Here is a 20360-nt window from a genome sequence, read left to right on the forward strand (position 1 = left end):
TCCACGTTTATTGGTCTGATGGTCCTCGAAAAATATTCTTTAAAAATCCACGTTTATTGGTCTGATGGTCCTCGAAAAATATTCTTTAAAAATCCACGTTTATTGGTCTGATGGTCCTCGAAAAATATTCTTTAAAAATCCACGTTTATTGGTCTTATGGTCCTCGAAAAATATTCTTTAAAAATCCACGTTTATTGGTCTGATGGTCCTCGAAAAATATTCTTTAAAAATACACGTTTATTGGTCTGATGGTCCTCGAAAAATATTCTTTAAAAATCCACGTTTATTGGTCTGATGGTCCTCGAAAAATATTCTTTAAAAATCCACGTTTATTGGTCTGATGGTCCTCGAAAAATATTCTTTAAAAATCCACGTTTATTGGTCTGATGGTCCTCGAAAAATATTCTTTAAAAATCCACGTTTATTGGTCTTATGGTCCTCGAAAAATATTCTTTAAAAATCCACGTTTATTGGTCTGATGGTCCTCGAAAAATATTCTTTAAAAATACACGTTTATTGGTCTGATGGTCCTCGAAAAATATTCTTTAAAAATCCACGTTTATTGGTCTGATGGTCCTCGAAAAATATTCTTTAAAAATCCACGTTTATTGGTCTGATGGTCCTCGAAAAATATTCTTTAAAAATCCACGTTTATTGGTCTGATGGTCCTCGAAAAATATTCTTTAAAAATCCACGTTTATTGGTCTTATGGTCCTCGAAAAATATTCTTTAAAAATCCACGTTTATTGGTCTGATGGTCCTCGAAAAATATTCTTTAAAAATACACGTTTATTGGTCTGATGGTCCTCGAAAAATATTCTTTAAAAATCCACGTTTATTGGTCTGATGGTCCTCGAAAAATATTCTTTAAAAATCCACGTTTATTGGTCTGATGGTCCTCGAAAAATATTCTTTAAAAATCCACGTTTATTGGTCTGATGGTCCTCGAAAAATATTCTTTAAAAATCCACGTTTATTGGTCTGATGGTCCTCGAAAAATATTCTTTAAAAATCCACGTTTATTGGTCTGATGGTCCTCGAAAAATATTCTTTAAAAATCCACGTTTATTGGTCTGATGGTCCTCGAAAAATATTCTTTAAAAATCCACGTTTATTGGTCTGATGGTCCTCGAAAAATATTCTTTAAAAATCCACGTTTATTGGTCTTATGGTCCTCGAAAAATATTCTTTAAAAATCCACGTTTATTGGTCTGATGGTCCTCGAAAAATATTCTTTAAAAATACACGTTTATTGGTCTGATGGTCCTCGAAAAATATTCTTTAAAAATCCACGTTTATTGGTCTGATGGTCCTCGAAAAATATTCTTTAAAAATCCACGTTTATTGGTCTGATGGTCCTCGAAAAATATTCTTTAAAAATCCACGTTTATTGGTCTGATGGTCCTCGAAAAATATTCTTTAAAAATCCACGTTTATTGGTCTGATGGTCCTCGAAAAATATTCTTTAAAAATCCACGTTTATTGGTCTGATGGTCCTCGAAAAATATTCTTTAAAAATCCACGTTTATTGGTCTGATGGTCCTCGAAAAATATTCTTTAAAAATCCACGTTTATTGGTCTGATGGTCCTCGAAAAATATTCTTTAAAAATCCACGTTTATTGGTCTGATGGTCCTCGAAAAATATTCTTTAAAAATCCACGTTTATTGGTCTGATGGTCCTCGAAAAATATTCTTTAAAAATCCACGTTTATTGGTCTGATGGTCCTCGAAAAATATTCTTTAAAAATCCACGTTTATTGGTCTGATGGTCCTCGAAAAATATTCTTTAAAAATCCACGTTTATTGGTCTGATGGTCCTCGAAAAATATTCTTTAAAAATCCACGTTTATTGGTCTGATGGTCCTCGAAAAATATTCTTTAAAAATCCACGTTTATTGGTCTGATGGTCCTCGAAAAATATTCTTTAAAAATCCACGTTTATTGGTCTGATGGTCCTCGAAAAATATTCTTTAAAAATCCACGTTTATTGGTCTGATGGTCCTCGAAAAATATTCTTTAAAAATCCACGTTTATTGGTCTGATGGTCCTCGAAAAATATTCTTTAAAAATCCACGTTTATTGGTCTGATGGTCCTCGAAAAATATTCTTTAAAAATCCACGTTTATTGGTCTGATGGTCCTCGAAAAATATTCTTTAAAAATCCACGTTTATTGGTCTGATGGTCCTCGAAAAATATTCTTTAAAAATCCACGTTTATTGGTCTGATGGTCCTCGAAAAATATTCTTTAAAAATCCACGTTTATTGGTCTGATGGTCCTCGAAAAATATTCTTTAAAAATCCACGTTTATTGGTCTGATGGTCCTCGAAAAATATTCTTTAAAAATCCACGTTTATTGGTCTGATGGTCCTCGAAAAATATTCTTTAAAAATCCACGTTTATTGGTCTGATGGTCCTCGAAAAATATTCTTTAAAAATCCACGTTTATTGGTCTGATGGTCCTCGAAAAATATTCTTTAAAAATCCACGTTTATTGGTCTGATGGTCCTCGAAAAATATTCTTTAAAAATCCACGTTTATTGGTCTGATGGTCCTCGAAAAATATTCTTTAAAAATCCACGTTTATTGGTCTGATGGTCCTCGAAAAATATTCTTTAAAAATCCACGTTTATTGGTCTGATGGTCCTCGAAAAATATTCTTTAAAAATCCACGTTTATTGGTCTGATGGTCCTCGAAAAATATTCTTTAAAAATCCACGTTTATTGGTCTGATGGTCCTCGAAAAATATTCTTTAAAAATCCACGTTTATTGGTCTGATGGTCCTCGAAAAATATTCTTTAAAAATCCACGTTTATTGGTCTGATGGTCCTCGAAAAATATTCTTTAAAAATCCACGTTTATTGGTCTGATGGTCCTCGAAAAATATTCTTTAAAAATCCACGTTTATTGGTCTGATGGTCCTCGAAAAATATTCTTTAAAAATCCACGTTTATTGGTCTGATGGTCCTCGAAAAATATTCTTTAAAAATCCACGTTTATTGGTCTGATGGTCCTCGAAAAATATTCTTTAAAAATCCACGTTTATTGGTCTGATGGTCCTCGAAAAATATTCTTTAAAAATCCACGTTTATTGGTCTGATGGTCCTCGAAAAATATTCTTTAAAAATCCACGTTTATTGGTCTGATGGTCCTCGAAAAATATTCTTTAAAAATCCACGTTTATTGGTCTGATGGTCCTCGAAAAATATTCTTTAAAAATCCACGTTTATTGGTCTGATGGTCCTCGAAAAATATTCTTTAAAAATCCACGTTTATTGGTCTGATGGTCCTCGAAAAATATTCTTTAAAAATCCACGTTTATTGGTCTGATGGTCCTCGAAAAATATTCTTTAAAAATCCACGTTTATTGGTCTGATGGTCCTCGAAAAATATTCTTTAAAAATCCACGTTTATTGGTCTGATGGTCCTCGAAAAATATTCTTTAAAAATCCTCGAAAAATATTTTTTAAAAATCCACGTTTATTGGTCTGATGGTCCTCGAAAAATATTCTTTAAAAATCCACGTTTATTGGTCTGATGGTCCTCGAAAAATATTTTTTAAAAATCCACGTTTGTTGGTCTGATGGTCCTCGAAAAATATTCTTTAAAAATCCACGTTTATTGGTCTGATGGTCCTCGAAAAATATTCTTTAAAAATCCACGTTTATTGGTCTGATGGTCCTCGAAAAATATTCTTTAAAAATCCACGTTTATTGGTCTGATGGTCCTCGAAAAATATTCTTTAAAAATCCACGTTTATTGGTCTGATGGTCCTCGAAAAATATTCTTTAAAAATCCACGTTTATTGGTCTGATGGTCCTCGAAAAATATTCTTTAAAAATAAACGTTTATTGGTCTGATGGTCCTCGAAAAATATTCTTTAAAAATCCACGTTTATTGGTCTGATGGTCCTCGAAAAATATTCTTTAAAAATCCACGTTTATTGGTCTGATGGTCCTCGAAAGATATTCTTTAAAAATCCACGTTTATTGGTCTGATGGTCCTCGAAAAATATTCTTTAAAAATCCACGTTTATTGGTCTGATGGTCCTCGAAAAATATTCTTTAAAAATCCACGTTTATTGGTCTGATGGTCCTCGAAAAATATTCTTTAAAAATCCACGTTTATTGGTCTGATGGTCCTCGAAAAATATTCTTTAAAAATCCACGTTTATTGGTCTGATGGTCCTCGAAAAATATTCTTTAAAAATCCACGTTTATTGGTCTGATGGTCCTCGAAAAATATTCTTTAAAAATCCACGTTTATTGGTCTGATGGTCCTCGAAAAATATTCTTTAAAAATCCACGTTCATTGGTCTGATGATGGTCGAAAAAATACTCTTTAAAAATCCACGTTTATTGGTCTGATGATGGTCGAAAAAATATTCTTTAAAAATACACGTTTATTGGTCTCGATGTCCAGCCAAAAATATTCTTTAAAAATCCATGTTTATTGGTCTGGATGTCGAGCTAAAAATTTATTGGTAAGGATGTCCAGCCAAACATTTTCTTTAAAAAACCACGTTTATTGGTCTGGATGTCGACCTAAAAATATTCTTTCAAAATCCACGTTTATTGGTCTGATGGCCCTTGAAAAAATATTCTTTAAAAATCCACGTTTTGTCTTCATTGGAGCCATGACTAATTTCTTTAAAAATTCAAGGGTATAAAGCCATTAGGGCATTGATAGATTTTTATAAACACGCCTTATGAAACCAATAATAACACCTTCAGATTGGTATATATGTTTTAATACATACATATATTATTAAAAAAAAACTTTAATATAAAAAATACTTCAAGGTACAAAAACGAAACTTAACAAACTTCAGTCGTGATGAAATAACAAACTTAAAGTTACTTCATTTAAAATGTACAGTCAAATCCTCTCTATGGATTTAGGAAAATCTATTTGTCTTTATAACTTGTAGATAACCATTACGATAGTAAATCGATTCATCATCTCCAAAGTACCACTGCCGCAAAGGACGCAGATCACGATAAGGATTCTTTGACACCTTAAATACACGTTCAATTTCGATTTTCATTTGTAGACTTTTTGCAGCAGTCTCAAATGCGGCAAAATCGAATTGCGACTCTTGTTTGGTGAATGATGTAAACATTATGGGACAATCATAGGGTAACATTTCACCAATGGCACCAGACCAAGTATCCTGCTGTTGGGAATTTAATGGTTCACTATTGTTGCTTTGGAAATGTGGAAGACAATTGTAGCGACGCGAGAATTCCGAAAAACCACAATTAAAGGCAACCATTAAAATGGGATTTATTTTCCACAAACGGCAATAGTCTTGGAACAGGCCCTTAAAACAGTGGAATTGTACTTTACGCAATTTGCCCTTAAAGAAATTATTTAAATTAATAATAACTATAATGCGATAATGTGGGCAATATTTACCAAAAATTCAAATTCCAAACTGTTTTCATGTGGCTCCACCATTTCGGGTCCAATAAAATGCAATTCTAAATTTGTTATCTGTTCAAATTGCTGGAAAAAGAACTTGCAATGGATTTCTCTAAACCAAAGTACAGCTTCAAATGTGGCTCCAATAATAAAAATGTTCATGTACGTATCATGGCAGGCCGCCACATTCATATGGCTCAAGGTATAACAAATAGTGGCAATGCAACTGAAATCTGCAGCATATGAAAACAGTTGATAGTCTTGTAGAGATTTGGTAGGATCTTGAGGAACTTTGCAGTCAAAAGCTTTCTCAAACATTGCAACTAAATCCATGTTCTTCATATTTCCCACTTTATCTTTTAGCTGTAACTGTAACTCTTTGGCCATAATTGTTTTATAGGGTGTGTAATATAACTGCAGAGAAGCACACACCTTAGAATGTCCCTCTCGATGCTGCATCAAGTGTTCCTCTGAACAATAGACTTGATTTTGACAGTCGGAACAGACAACATTCAGGTTTTTGAAGCTAAAGCAAATGGGACAGTAGATAGGGAAGGAAGTTAACTCCTCTTCATGATACTGCATTGTTCGTTCCAATGCATTTCGTAGCAAGTATTTAAGTTGAATTATTGTCTTTTCCATATCCTCCTTGTTTTTGGGATTTGTACCAGATACTCTTAATGGATGTGAGATATTTAACGTCTTCTTGATAGCCTGTATGGCTTGACAAAATTCACGATGTATTGCCCAATCGAGTTTTTGGTGTTGTCTGTTGCAATAACGAACCATTTGACAACCGGAACAGTTTAGCAGTTGGCATGATTTTGCAGACTCGCCATCATCGAGTACACCTACTTCTTGATGGGCTTGCAACATTAAGCAAACGTTGCAGTGCAGAGGAGAACACAATTCTTGTGCCATTTCTTCCAAGTCGACTTGCAAGAATAGAATGATTAGTATTATTTATTCGAGTCTCTTTTTTCTCATACAACAGAATTAAATGAAGAGTTTAGTTTACTTTGGAGAAAACAAATGAAAAAAAACCGGTAAAACGGCAATCACAATACGAACTATACGATACGAATGACGGGATACGAATGAGAAGATATAGGAAAGTTGATAGTCAGCTGATCGAATGTCTGTATACTATTGTGAATAGTTCTTATCATCACAGTTGGCGCCATAAAATATGCTACATAAATATCAAATAACACTTGTAAATTATGTTGAGAGGGGAAGCGAGTTAAAAAGCGAGTTGTTTATCAACCATCAATACCAGTTTTTATTTTGTTTTATTTTTTACTTACCTAGGCATGTTCAATCTTGCTTGATGCAGTTGATGTTGATATCATTGATATCATAACATATCACACTCAATTTTTTATTTCATTTTCACCACGTAGAATACTATTTTGACAATTTTATATTTGCAACAGAGATTCATAACAACAACAAATTCACGTTGATTTTTATATTTATTGAAATTTTATTTTTATTTTATTTATTCACAATATACAACATCAAAGATTTAAATTATGATCCATTATTCACTTTTATTTTATGGATTTGTTGGACTATTTTTTTCCTTTAGCCAATTAGAAAACAATGAATACTTCAAACAAGCAAGAAGTCTATCACTATTTTGTTCCTTTAGCCAATTAGAAAACAATGAATACTTCAAACAAGCAAGAAGTCTATGAACGTTTTCACACGATAAGGTTTGCCTGCTCAAAAATGCGTTGTCCGTTTTGGTTCTCATTCGTAAATTGTGTCAGTGTTGAAACAAAATGTGGAAGTAAGTGAACGAAAACGTACATAAAGTACTTTTTTGATAAATTCGTTCAAGAAATACTTTTTATTTAATTTGTATTATACAAACATTACTTCAAGAAGATGTTATGATTTTTAATTAATTTCTTTTATAGTTTTCGTAATTGAGATTATTTTAAATGTTTTGAAAGAAAAATGTTAGAACAGAATTGTTTGTATAAAAGGGGACGAAAAAATCCATCAAGAAAAATTGCCTAATGTAAATCTGATCATGGTATAGTAATTACTGTTTCCTCACATATTTTTATAAAATTAAGAATGTGTGTGTGCGAAATGTGTAAGAAAAAAAATGTAAACAAATACTCATTTTTGTGTTAAATGCTGTAAGAAGTGACAATACTCACATAAACCTTTTTGGTACATTTATGTAAAACCGTACTTCTTTTTGTTCAAAAAGTACGCTTGTATAAAATGACTTCAAAAACGCAACACTAGATGTGAAAATTACGAATGAGAGTCAAAACGGAAACCACGTTTTTGAGCAGGCAAACCTTATCGTGTGAAAACGTTCTATCACAACAACTAAAAAGGCGGGTTGTCTGTCTTGAAAATGACAACTGTAGAGTTGTGTAGTACCGGAACGAACTAGTTCATTGGAACTATTCCGAGACAGGAACGATCGGAACGATATCCGACCCGTTCGTTTATATAGTTCCTTTCGTTCATCTCGTTCCTTTTGACCATCTCGTTCTATTCGCTCATCTCGTTCTATTTGTTCAACGCTTCACATACACACAAACACACGCATCGTCAATAACAAACAAAATAGAAACAGAATAGAAAAGAAAAGAACGTATGAATTTCTTTTCTATTCTGTTTCTATTTTGTTTGTTATTGACGATGCGTGTGTTTGTGTGTATGTGAAGGTTTTTGCGTTTAACTACGACATGTGTAGGAAAATATAATAGATTTTCAACATAAAAAGTGTGTGCTCCCATAAAAAATGCAAAGATTGTAAAATGGCAAAGGAGTAAGAAAACTTAAAGAGCTGGGAGCAGATCATAAATTGCCTCACATATCATTAATATTATACCTTTAATAATGAGGTGAAAACTTCTCTCCATCAATTACAAAAATTTACAAATATTTGTTACTAGTTTTTAATAAAGCGCGCAAAATTCTATAAAATAAAAAAATATAAAAATGTGTTTTTATTTGTTTAACATTAAAAGAACGGCGGAGTTTTACGCAAAATGATATTTGAACGAACGATTCATCCAAAGGAGCGATTTAAATAAAAAGAACATTTGAGTTAAATGTCAAACGAACGAAGGAACTATATGAAACGAAGGAACGATATTAAGGAACTAGTTCCTTTTGATAAAAGGAACGAGAAAGATCGAACCGTTCAGTGAACTAGATTGCCCAACTCTAGACAACTGCTGTTTTTTCTCTTCACACTCTCCACTCTCCTAGTACAACCAGGTGATATGATTATACTATTGTGAATCGTTAATAACAACCCAGCAAAAAGTTTGCATCCTAAAATACAGTTTGATTTTTATAATTCGTGTTAATGTAATAATGCTTTTAATTTTATTATTTTTAAACAACAAAATTAATTTTATTTTGTAATGGCTGCATTTTGATTGCGTCTTAAACTGAGTTAAAAGATATTCCGGAATATGTCTTTAAATTAAATTCAAAATGACTGCTTGTGATTGGTGGAAAAGGGCCACAACATTTCTGACGTAAATGTTTTTATGTGATCTCTCCGTTCTTCGCTGCCAATTTCAAGATTTGTTTTTGTATAGCATATTTTATGACGCTGATTTGTCAGTTTTACGCCAGAAGTTGTGCTAAATACGATTTGAGTTTAGTCCATGACCAGTACCATGGTGGAATAAGGTGGATTTGATGTAACAATCCATGGCACAATGATACAGGTACAACGGGAAAAACAGCTGATTATCACACTAGTTGTCAAAATGCATTATTGTAATAATAAGGTGTAGCGCCAAAAACAGCTGATCTTCATACCAGTTCATGGCACAATAATACAGGTACAACGGCAAAAACAGCATATTATCACATTAGTTTTATTGTGAATAAAATTACATTCAAAAGGTAAACAAGCAATTCACAGTAATGAGTTATTTTGATGTTTGGTGTGGTAAATGGCCCGATTATTGTTATCGATGTAACACCTTCTTATTCCACCATGTACCAGTTGTCAAAATACGTTATTGTGAATAAAATCACATACAAAATGTAAACAAGCAATTCACAGTAATGCATTATTGTGAGCAAATTTGACGTTTGACATGATTTGATCTAACACCTTATAGGTCATTTAGATATGGCATCATTAGCCGGATTTAGCCCATTATCAGGTTTTATTTGCTAAATCCAGCCAAAATCTACCAGATTTCCCATACAAAAATAAATCCTCCTATTGAGTGGATTTGTTTTAAATCTGGCATAAATCCTCGTATACAACTCTGTTTTTTGCAACATGTTGCTGGAAAATACAAAAAGTTGCAAGCTGGCACAAGAAACAAGGTAGATGCATCGGTGAATTGCTACATTAAAAATAATTTAAAATGTAAAAATTTGTAAACAAGGCGAAAAAAGTAAATTTGTTTTGATGTACAAAGTTGATTTTAATCAACCAAGACTAATATTTACGATGCCTAAATGATAAAATAATTCGTTATTTATTTTATATAAATAATAAATAATAAAATAAAATAAAATAAATAATAAAATAATTCTTTATTTGCTCGTTAGTTAGCATTAGTAGCATAATGTGCTAACATTTTCAGTACTAAACAATAAATTTGTAACTTGACGTATGTTTTTTGAGACGAATTCAATTTACAAAAAATTCTGTTGACGTTTCAAATTCGATCAGATGGGCTGATGCATCTACCTTGGTAATTTTGCTATGAACGAACATCAGCTGACTGCCACTTAAATCCTCCAAAATGTATATCTAAATGCAAAGAGATTTGCACTGGATTTATTAAATCCAGTCGAGGATTTATGGCTAGTCTAAATGAACTATTATTCCACCATGGTAAACAAGCAATCCACAGTAATGCATTACTAGCAGTGTTCCTTTACTTACCTGAGGTTACCATTTTTGCCATTTGTTACCATTTTTAACCTGCAAAGCGTTCCTTAACCCCGAAAAGTGGCAAAACTGGAAGCAATTTTTAAAAGAGTGAAGGCCTGCGTACATAAGCTGCTTTGCCTGATTGCCTTGCTTACCTGCTTCATTTCTGACGTAATAAAAATAATAGAATAAAGACGAAATTTCGAACTGGGTTGCCATCAGTTGGAAATTGGGTCGGCCTTCTTTGTTCTTTTATTTTTTTATTGAAGCAGCAAAGCAAGGCAATCAGGCAAAGCAGCTTATGTACGCAGGCCTTGAGAGTGGAGAGAGAGCGAAAATGGCTTTCTCTTCTACCACAGGCTACCAGCAAAATTTCTGCAGGTAAAAAATGGCAGAACTGATTTTTCGACTTTTGAGTCGAACGCTGACAAGACTAAATGAAAAACAGTGAAATAAAAGACGAAAATTGATTTTTTATGTTTCTTTTTGACATTGCTGCCACATCTACCATTTTTCCGTTCCTTTACTTTTCTGGTAAAAATGTTCATGAGAGAGCAATTTTGACATTTTTCTCTTTTACCACCCTTACCATTAAAAAAGTAAAGGAACAAAGCTATTGTGAGCAAATTTGACGTTTGACATGATTTGATGCAAGATCTATTTAACAGGTCACGTAGAGCACAAATACAACTCTGATTTGACCGAAAATTCTTCAAGCTGTCAAAATGTTTGTATACTTTTTCATACAATTAATTCACAATAACAAACAATTTGACAGATTGAAACCAATCAGCTGGCCACCTTATAATTTCATCATGATTTGATGTAACACCTTCTTAGACTATGTTTACATTTACGAAATCCGCTTGATTTCAACTGTCAACTCCTTTGCGTATACGTCAAATGAAAACTCATCTGAAATCGAGTGGATTTAATTTGACGTTTGAGCAATGGAATTGGCAGTTGAAATCGAGTGGATTTCGTAAAGCTACTTTGTTTAGCTCTGTTCCAGAACTAAAAAGTTTTTACAATTTTTACCACTTTTACACATTTTGCGTTCCCGTACACAAAATTTATATGAAAATCGCTTACGACTTTTACAAGTTTTACGACTTTTACCACTTTATAAAGTACGGGAACAGGCCAAGTGTTATGCCACCATGATCAAATCATACCAAACTTCAAAATTGTTCACAATAACGCATTGCTGTGAATTGCTTGTTTACATTTTGTATGTGATTTTATTCACAATAATGTATTTTGACAACTAGTGTGATAATCAGCTGTTTTTCCCGGTGTGCCTATAGCTCTGTTCCCTTACGTGCAAGAATCTTCAAGTTTTACAACTTTTTACTCGAAAAGCGTTCCTTTACTTCAGACACCATGCAATTCATATGGAAGCAGATTACAACTTTTGCTACATTTGCCGGTTTTACCACTTTTAAAAGTAAAGGAACAGACCATATATTATTGTGCCATGAGCAGTACCATTCACAATAGAGAACTGGCAATTAGACCAGGGGCATGGTACAATTATTACAGGTAAAAGCAAGTGTTGTTGTACAACAATCGATACAACAACCACATAGAAATTTGTTGTTGTACGCAATACTAGTGTCAACTTCATTTTTGAAAATTGTAAACAAAAATATAAAATGTCAATGTGCTTTGAAGTCTCATAAATATTTGGTCTGTTCCAGTACTGCAAGAATCTACTAATTTTTACTATATTTTCCGATAACATAAAGGAAAAAATGTTATCGTAGTAAAAAATAGTAGCTTCTTGCAGGTTCTGGAACAGAGCAAGTGTTTTAAATAAATACAAATACAGTTTGTCAAGTAATTGTTTTCGAAACAAGAAAACTAATATTTTTCTGTATTAATTTATGAAAAATGACTGATAATTGGGATACAAATATCGGGTTTTTTGCAAAAAATAGTTGGTAGACTTATTAAAGACAAGATAGGATGTATAAATAAAAAATTGACCCGCGTAGTCCAACAAAAAATAACGAAAACCCATAACTACATATAATTCAAGCTGTCAAATAAATGTTTTCAAAATTTAATGGAGGTTCCAAAATAACCCATATTTTTGGTAAATTCTTAAAAATCATGACATTTTATGAATGCTATTCTTAAAAAGAATTAACTACTAACAAGTCTCAACAATTTTAGGCATAAAATATCCCTACTAGGAGGGTTACCATATGGACAAAGGGAGTACCAGGTCATATTACATGTAAACAGGGTCCAATAAGTCTTACACCGGGAATATCTGAAAACTAAGGCGTTTTATGAGTTTTTTTAATTCACCAGGATGGACTGCCATCAATTACAATAAATATTACCTTCAGAATAATTAGATCAGTGGGGTTGCCAGATCTACTAAAAGGTGTCAGGTTATATAAACGGTAAACGAGGCCACCTGGATCCATAACCAGGGCCTAAAATTTGTTTATTTAACTCAAATTGAATAAAGGGATAAGGGAATTATCCAACATAAACCAAAATACGACATAAAAGTACAAAAATCGCTTAGAAATGCATATATAAGATATTGTCAGTCTATGCTGATTTTTAATAGACCTCCGATTTCAATTGTTTATAGCGAGTTCAGAGGAATTCTCAAAGTTTTTTTGCTTCCATGCTAACACTGAAGCATTATTTACCCATCAACATAATTTTTCCCTTAAAAATGTACTACAGTAGTAGTGCAGAGTCCGCGAAATGTGTCCAATATGTCGAAGTATGCATTTCTGAAAATTGTCGAAACCTTTACCCCATACATTTCTAAGCAATATTGATCTCCTACTGCGATATTTCTGATTGTTTAGTGAAATGTCATTATCTTTTAATTAATTTTAAGTAAAAAACAAACTTCGGTGCCCTGTTCCGGGGCCCAGGTGGCCTCGTTCACTGTTTATATAACCTGGTACCTTTTTAGTCGATCTGGCAACCCTTCTGATCTAATTATCCTGTAGGTAATATTTATTGTAATTGATGGCAGTCCATCCTCTTGAACTAAAAAACTCATAAAACGTCTTAGTTTTCAGATATTCCCGGTTTAAGACCTATAGGACCCTGTTTACATGTAATATGACCTGGTACTTCCTTGGTCCATATGGTAATCCTCCTAGTAGGCATATTTTATGCCTAATATTGTTGAGACTTGTTAGTTGTTAACCCCTTTTATGAATAACATTCATAAAATGTCATGATTTTCAAGAATTTACCAAAAATATGGGTTATTTTGGAACCTCCATTAAATTTTGAAAACATTTATTTGACAGCTTGAATTATATGTAGTTATGGGTTTTCGTTATTTTTTTTTTTTTTTTGACTACGCGGGTCAATTTTTTATTTATACATCCTATCTTGTCTTTAATAAGTCTACCAACTATTTTTTGCAAAAAACCCGACATTTTTATCCCAATTATCAGTCATTTTTCATAAATTAATACAGAAAAATATTAGTTTTCTTGTTTCGAAAACAATTACTTGACAAACTGTATATGTAAATTTAATAAATGAATTAAAAACTATTTAAAGTAACATCAATAATAATTCCGCGTGTTACTTTTCTTAAAAATGTTGACAGAGGTAAGTATCACTGCATCTAAATATCCAGAATTACTAATAATTTATGGTTAATTTCAGATGGGGCACATTGAATCACAATTTTCAATTAACCAAATCCAAACATATTATATGCGAAGAAAATATGAAATCCACGATTCAGAATGATATTTATCAATATTAGTGAATAACCACTGCTAGAAACAAAGCAAAAAAGCCGATGGTGATGCAGTACGGCAGAAAACTATATACCTGCTGTAATAGGAAATGCAGCCGATGTTGCCAGGAAAAGCAAACATCTCTATTTCTGACTCCCTTATACGGCATAAACAAATGAAACATCTCAATTCGATATATAAAATATATTTTGTTCTATGTATGTACATATGTTTTAAATAAAATCAGTGTGTTTGGACATTATCCCCAAAAATTGTTGGCTGAGTTCATAGATGCAAAATGGGTTCATTATTTTCATCCTACAGGTGTAACGAAAGGAGAGTTTCAACGTGCCTTATAGTATGTTCAGATTTACGAAATCTGAACGTGGGTTTAGGTTCTGTTTAATCCATCGCTTGACGTTTTGTGTAGCTAAAAACAACAACCACATAGGACTGGTTTCGTGATGCCAACCACAGCAATACTTGAGACGAAACTGCTGTTCTGATAACTCTTCCTTAGCAAGAGGGACCTACTAGGGATATTTTGAAGAAATCTGCTTCGTTCGTTGTGGTTCCATAATATAAGTTTAACCATACTCTGCAATTGTCTTATTCCGTATAGTGCATCCAATATATTGAGATTTCATTCATAATGTTTTCCATCAGATCCTTCTCTGCAATGAGATATTTTTAAGTGCATAAATACCCACTTGACCCTAAATAAATATAGCACTGACCTGTATCCGCCAATGCCTGACACACCATTTTACACGGCCTTTTGTTCTCTTACACCATCCTTACAGATTGTTAAACTATTCGAAAGTTGCATCCTGTGGATCTATTTATTCGAAGTTCGCACGTACATTTGTTTATCAGAAAGTAAAAATATAAATATTAATTGACAATTAACGAAAAGAACAACGTCATAAACTTTATATTGTATTTGACACTAGTATTACGGGTGAACCTAATCAGCTGGGACTTGCTTTTATGCCTGGCATACACTATGGGCATGCAGGACAGCATTTGTAATAGTATTAGTAAATTTTGAGGTTTTTGTCAATGTATTTGGGAGTAGTTTTGGCAGGATTGAAATCAAAATAGTTTTGATTTTGTAAATGAACCCCTTTCAATCCGATGAATTTTGTTTATTTTCCAAGTAACCAACAAATAATTTTTGAAAACGACAAATATTATTTGTGAGGAAATTAAAAAATTGGAAAACTTCAACCCAAAATCGAGTTTTGGAGGAAAATTCATCATTTTTGGAATATGGATTGAAGTAATGCCACACACTATTCAATCACACACGTACACAAGGGTTCATTTGGCAGTGAAGTTTGGCAGTACAGTGTATGCCCCGCATTACCTGTATTTTTGTACCATGGACCAGGGGCTGGATTCCTGTTCTATGAAAATTTGAAATGAAAAATATTTCCTTTATAATTTTTTTCATTTGACAGTTTTCTCCTTTATAAAAGTTTTCATTTCACATTTTCATAGAAACAGAATTGAGCCTTTTCCCATGCCCTCATTCGTAACACGACACGCTCGTAACAACTAGATCAATTTTGTTTTGGCTACTCATTTTTATCGGCCAATCTGTTTTCCTTTCTTATTCGTGTCGTTCGATGAACTCCTTGTTCACAAAAGTGAACGACTTCGGGCAAAAAGAAGAAGAAGAACAACGTCATTGTGGAATGGATCATTCGTAACACAACACGCAACCAGAGAATCTGCCAGAATCTTAGTTATTCCGTAAATCCATCAAAATGTGGAGGAATTTCCTAATATCTTTTGAAAGAGCCTTGGTTTTATCACCCCTCCCAATAAAACCTCATCAATGTAGTTGGAATGCTGTTCGTATAAACAAACTGACCTCTGCTCAACGTTCCATATCTTCTTCAGTGGTGCTGTATAAAACAGAGACACAACCATCTTCGTCTGAAGGAGATGCAGAGTATATTGTCCCATACAAACCGGAATATGAACGTTCACAATCATCACAGGCTTTGGTCGAAGCTTTGCGTACACGCTTTCGTTTAAGTGACACAGAAATGCAACAGATTATGGAAGATTCTATGGTTTCCAAGAATTGTCGCAAAAAATCCCTGCTTCTGACTATTGATATTCTAATGGCAGAGGGAGTTACCAGGCGGCAATTTCTTGAATATCCATGGATTATAACGCTGGATAAGGGTAAGTAAAGGACTTGATTTGAAATAACATAATTTCAGACGTCTTATTTCAGGAGCTTTGGTGGAGAAGCTTTCCTTACTTAAGTCGCTACGTGGTTTCCGCGACATAAATGATTTTGTGCCCTTTTTAAAAATACACCTACCTCGCCTGCGTCGTTTGGTCGGCAGTATGAATAATGAAGCAGATCATGTAACCTATGGAAATCGTGTTTATTATATATCTGATAAATTGCAAGTGCCGGCAAAGATGGTAACGAAGTTTTTGGCCAAACGCTTATTTGTGTTGGAAATGCCTTTGGAAATGTTTAAAACCAATTTGGAGTTAATGTTAAAATACAATGTTGAATCAAATAATATCCTAAAAGATCTGTGGGCATTTCGTTATGCACCACGATCAGTGGAAATGCGTCTCAAAAGGGCAATGTCGGCCAAGAAGGATAAAATAATGCCATGGATGGTTCGTTGTCCGGAATCGATATTACAAAAGTAAGGTATTTTTAATAAGGAGTAAAATTATGTTATCTTATGTTATTTTTTACAATAGATCCCTGCAACTTTCCTTAGATGATTTGGAGATCCTTGGTGACCGAACTCCAGCAGAATATATTGGTGATCGTTTGGGATTTACGGCAGAAGAAGCTATGTGTATTATGAACAAACATCCACAGGTGAAAAAGGTGCGAATGACAAAAATTAAAGAAGTCCTTGATTATCTGCTAAATGAGGCGAAATTTACACGCCACGAAATTGCCCAAGTACCACGCATTTTATGTCATAGCTTAGAAACAACAAAGCAACGAATGGAGGAATTAAAAACGCATGGCTGTCGACCCTCCAGTTTGGTTATATTGTGCAAAAGTAAAAGAGAATATAGTAAATTTTTAAATTCATGGATCGAACACTATAATCCGAATAAAAGTGTTCCACATAACGAAATAAAGGATGAAAGCTAGACGTAACTGATAATATGACTTCATTGGAATTGGAAGACTTGTTATTTATTATTGCATTAATTACACCCCTTTGTTGAAAATATATTTAAATACCAAATTTTGAACACTGTTAAAAACGAACATTTATTTGGGAAAAATCCGACCATAAAAATGAAACACGACGTTCTGTTTGACACTTATGGGTCTATCTTGCATTGCCACTAAACTTGAGTTGCGTTGTCAGTTGTCTGCGCGACTGAGATGAAATGTTGTACCATTAATTGGCCTGTTCCCGTACTTTATAAAGTGGTAAAAGTCGTAAAAGTTGTAAAAGTCGTAAACGATTTTCATATAAATTTTGTGTACGGGAACGCAAAATGTGTAAAAGTGGTAAAAATTGTAAAAACTTTTTAGTTCTGGAACAGGGCTAATGTCAACTCAACTGGGTGGTCGATAAACATGTTATCGATCAGTGTTTTTTCAAACTTGTGACCTCTATTCGCAAAAAAAAACTATTTTAAAAATAATTTGCGCTTTGGGTAACTCTTTTGTCTATTCTGGACAATCAGCCTTATTACGGTTGGCGTAGTCGTATCCAAAATTGCAAATTGACGTGTCGTAACGTCTAATTGGTATTATGTATGTCGCACACGACATTTTCGCAACGACTAATTGGTATTATGTATGTCGTATACGAGATATTACAACTCTGTATGCCATTCTTTTACAATTTTGCTACCACGAGAGGCGTTTTATTACGAGAAACGCTGTGAAATTAGTCGTTAGAGATTTTGTTGACGACAACAGACAAATTTCTTAAAACGTTAATAAAAACGAACAAATAAAATGGATTTAAACAAAAGGTATGTGTCTATATAACAAAAAGATTATATATTCGTATAAATTTTATAATATTGCACATGTTTTAGAACAAAAGTCACCACAAAAAAGCAGTTTGACACAATGGTCCAGATTTTGCAGAACAATCCAAATTTGGCCAGAGGTTACAGCAATGGAATAAAAAAAAATTAGCGTGAAAGAAGAGTGGAATAAAATTAGTACGAAACTCAACATTTTAGGAGGGTTGGATGAAAGTCTGGGCTGACTACAAATTCAAGTTAAGGAAGAAGTTAGTTCACAATAAGACGGAATGTCGTGCTACAGGTGGAGGATCCTTCAAGCAGTACATACTAACAGACACGGAAGAAGCAGCATTAAGCTTGTTACAATTGGATACAATTGTAAACGCGGGCAATCAGTCAATTGGAATCCAGCAGCCTTCAACGCTTCGAGAAACAATCACTGAGGAAGAACTGTATGAAGCATGTATAATCCATAAAGATTTAGAAAACCACGATCCCTGCACAGTTACTCCCCAAAGCGTAAGCAGGTCTCATGCAGAAGAGCCGCAGATCGTAGTGAATCAGGATCCCCGCACAATAACCCCTGTAAGCATAGGTATCACTCATGGAAATGAGCAACAGGTCCAAGTGAACCAGGATCCCTGCACACTAGTCACAAATACCCCTCACAGAAATGGATTTCAGCAACAGCAACTGAGTATCAGTCATGGAAAATATGTTTGATTCTTGTCGTAACTGTTTTCGTCTTACGTTTAAATCGTTCGGAGTATATTCATCCTCATCGTCAGATATAAAATAACCCACCCTTAACATTTTTATGGTTTATTAATAAATAATTGTTTTTTTATTTTAACTGACTCTATTTTTTGTTTTCTTTTCTATAACAGGGTGGCGTGTAATAGTCGAAAATGTTAATAATCTTCAACACCCTGTATTTTTGCAATCTATTACAAAACCGGCGTAGTCGAAAGTTTTACATAATACCAAAAATTATTGACTACGACAACGCCTACGACTACGTCTACGACACTTGAACGCCTACGACAACGCCAACCGTAATAAGGGTGAATATTTTAATATGGCGATAAATTCACTCTTGTGATGGACCATTACCAGTGGCGTTGAAGTTTCTTTTATTTTGAGCCATATTCTTTTTCAACTTTGCTTTAAAGTGAATCCAGTCTCTCTGCTACTCTTCAGATGTTCGTGTTGGAGGTCCATGGCTGTATAAACTGTCCGAAATGGACCTCCACGCTTCATCCGCTGTGGCTTTGGTTTCACCAAAAACCCGAACTCCTCGGGATACGTTTGGATTTTCACTCAGTTTATCAATTAATATTTCGAACTGTTTCTTTGTCGTTATTTTCACCATATTGATACACAAAATTAATTAATGATGCAAAGAATCAATAATTTTTAACAAAATGTTTATTTTTCTTCTATTTTATTTCTTGTTTCTTCAAAAATGTTCACTGCAACTGAAAATTGGTGGTTGCTGAAAAACAGCCGCTTCGTCAACTGAGATTCGCAACTTCAGTTGAGAGTTGCCATACGTGGATCAATTTTTACAACTGGCAACGCCACTCAACGATAATTGTTATCGATGATCGACCCCTTAAATATTTAATATTTTCGAAAATTGTGAAAAATCGAGTCTGGAAATGTTACAAAAACAAACATGTTCTCTGCTCCAGAACCTGCAAGAAGCTACTATTTTTTACTACGATAAAACTTTTTCCATTTGCTCTGTTCCAGAACCTGCAAGAAGCTACAATTTTTTACTACGATAAAAATTTTTCCTTTATGTTATCGAAAAAAAATATTAAAAATTAGTAGATTCTTGCAGTTTGGAACAGACCATAAATTATTCGAGTAGAGTCACTAATATTTCGACGATAGCGGATATTTTGAATTCTAGCGCGATTAGAACATGCAGGGGGACATGGCAGCACTATCGGGTCAAAACCCATTAGCTTTAACATTTTATGCGTGTTCCAGAACCTGCAAGAAGCTACTACTTTTTACTACGATAACAAATTGCCCTTTATGTTATCGAAAAAAATAGTAAAAATTAGTAGATTCTTGCAGTTCTGGAAAAGACCAATAATTTTGCCATACTTCCGCAACACATCCCAGTGATGTATTGGATATGCCTGTTGATCCAAATGAACCCCCCTATTGTTTGTGCCATTAATTTTCCTATGGTGAAATGCATGGTAGAATAAGAAAAGGTAGGAATACACAGCTGACTGAACTGGGTTGTAACGTTAGTGTCAAATTTCATATGATATTTTATACATTTATTTCTATTTCGATG

At 33.6% G+C, this 20360-nt stretch overlaps 3 protein-coding genes and 1 long non-coding RNA gene across 6 annotated transcripts in view; 1 reads left to right on the forward strand and 3 right to left on the reverse strand.

Annotated features, from left to right (window-relative positions):
• Positions 1-6866, reverse strand: part of wb (wing blister) — a 404943-nt gene extending 398077 nt beyond the window's left edge. For 2 of the 3 annotated variants that reach the window (XM_073966879.1, XM_073966883.1), the window contains exon 1: positions 6733-6866. The gene's annotated coding sequence lies outside the window, so the exon portion shown is untranslated. The remainder of the gene's footprint in view (positions 1-6732) is intronic. The other variant, XM_073966880.1, reaches the window with a different exon arrangement.
• Positions 4738-6509, reverse strand: LOC141392128 (uncharacterized). The gene is made up of 2 exons (XM_073965081.1): positions 5420-6509; positions 4738-5360 (listed from the first exon to the last, which is right to left on the reverse strand). Exons 1-2 carry the CDS (start codon positions 6344-6346, stop codon positions 4899-4901), a joined length of 1389 nt encoding a protein of 462 aa, XP_073821182.1. The 5' UTR covers positions 6347-6509; the 3' UTR covers positions 4738-4898.
• A 6956-nt stretch (positions 6867-13822) lies between the features above and the next one.
• Positions 13823-15560, reverse strand: LOC141393623 (uncharacterized). The gene is made up of 3 exons (XR_012410146.1): positions 15420-15560; positions 14788-14888; positions 13823-14724 (listed from the first exon to the last, which is right to left on the reverse strand). It is a non-coding gene; the product is annotated as an uncharacterized lncRNA (long non-coding RNA).
• A 252-nt stretch (positions 15561-15812) lies between these two features.
• Positions 15813-17317, forward strand: mTTF (mitochondrial transcription termination factor). The gene is made up of 3 exons (XM_073966915.1): positions 15813-16249; positions 16302-16734; positions 16793-17317. Exons 1-3 carry the CDS (start codon positions 15823-15825, stop codon positions 17199-17201), a joined length of 1269 nt encoding a protein of 422 aa, XP_073823016.1. The 5' UTR covers positions 15813-15822; the 3' UTR covers positions 17202-17317.
• Positions 17318-20360: the final 3043 nt, after the last annotated feature.

This window comes from Musca autumnalis, unplaced genomic scaffold, assembly GCF_047663935.1.
Source record: "Musca autumnalis isolate F117 unplaced genomic scaffold, ASM4766393v1 scaffold_2, whole genome shotgun sequence".
Lineage (NCBI taxonomy): Eukaryota > Metazoa > Arthropoda > Insecta > Diptera > Muscidae > Musca > Musca autumnalis.

Bases quoted from the DNA above. Each gene is read 5' to 3' on its own strand.
- LOC141392128 (XM_073965081.1), bottom strand. From the start codon at position 6,346: ATGGCACAAGAATTGTGTTCTCCTCTGCACTGCAACGTTTGCTTAATG. The intron at 5,361-5,419 runs GTAAATATTGCC...AATTTCTTTAAG, and splicing joins GTTTGGAATTTGAATTTTTG to GGCAAATTGCGTAAAGTACA.
- mTTF (XM_073966915.1), top strand. From the start codon at position 15,823: ATGTGGAGGAATTTCCTAATATCTTTTGAAAGAGCCTTGGTTTTATCA. The intron at 16,250-16,301 runs GTAAGTAAAGGA...GTCTTATTTCAG, and splicing joins GATTATAACGCTGGATAAGG to GAGCTTTGGTGGAGAAGCTT. The intron at 16,735-16,792 runs GTAAGGTATTTT...TTTTTACAATAG, and splicing joins CCGGAATCGATATTACAAAA to ATCCCTGCAACTTTCCTTAG.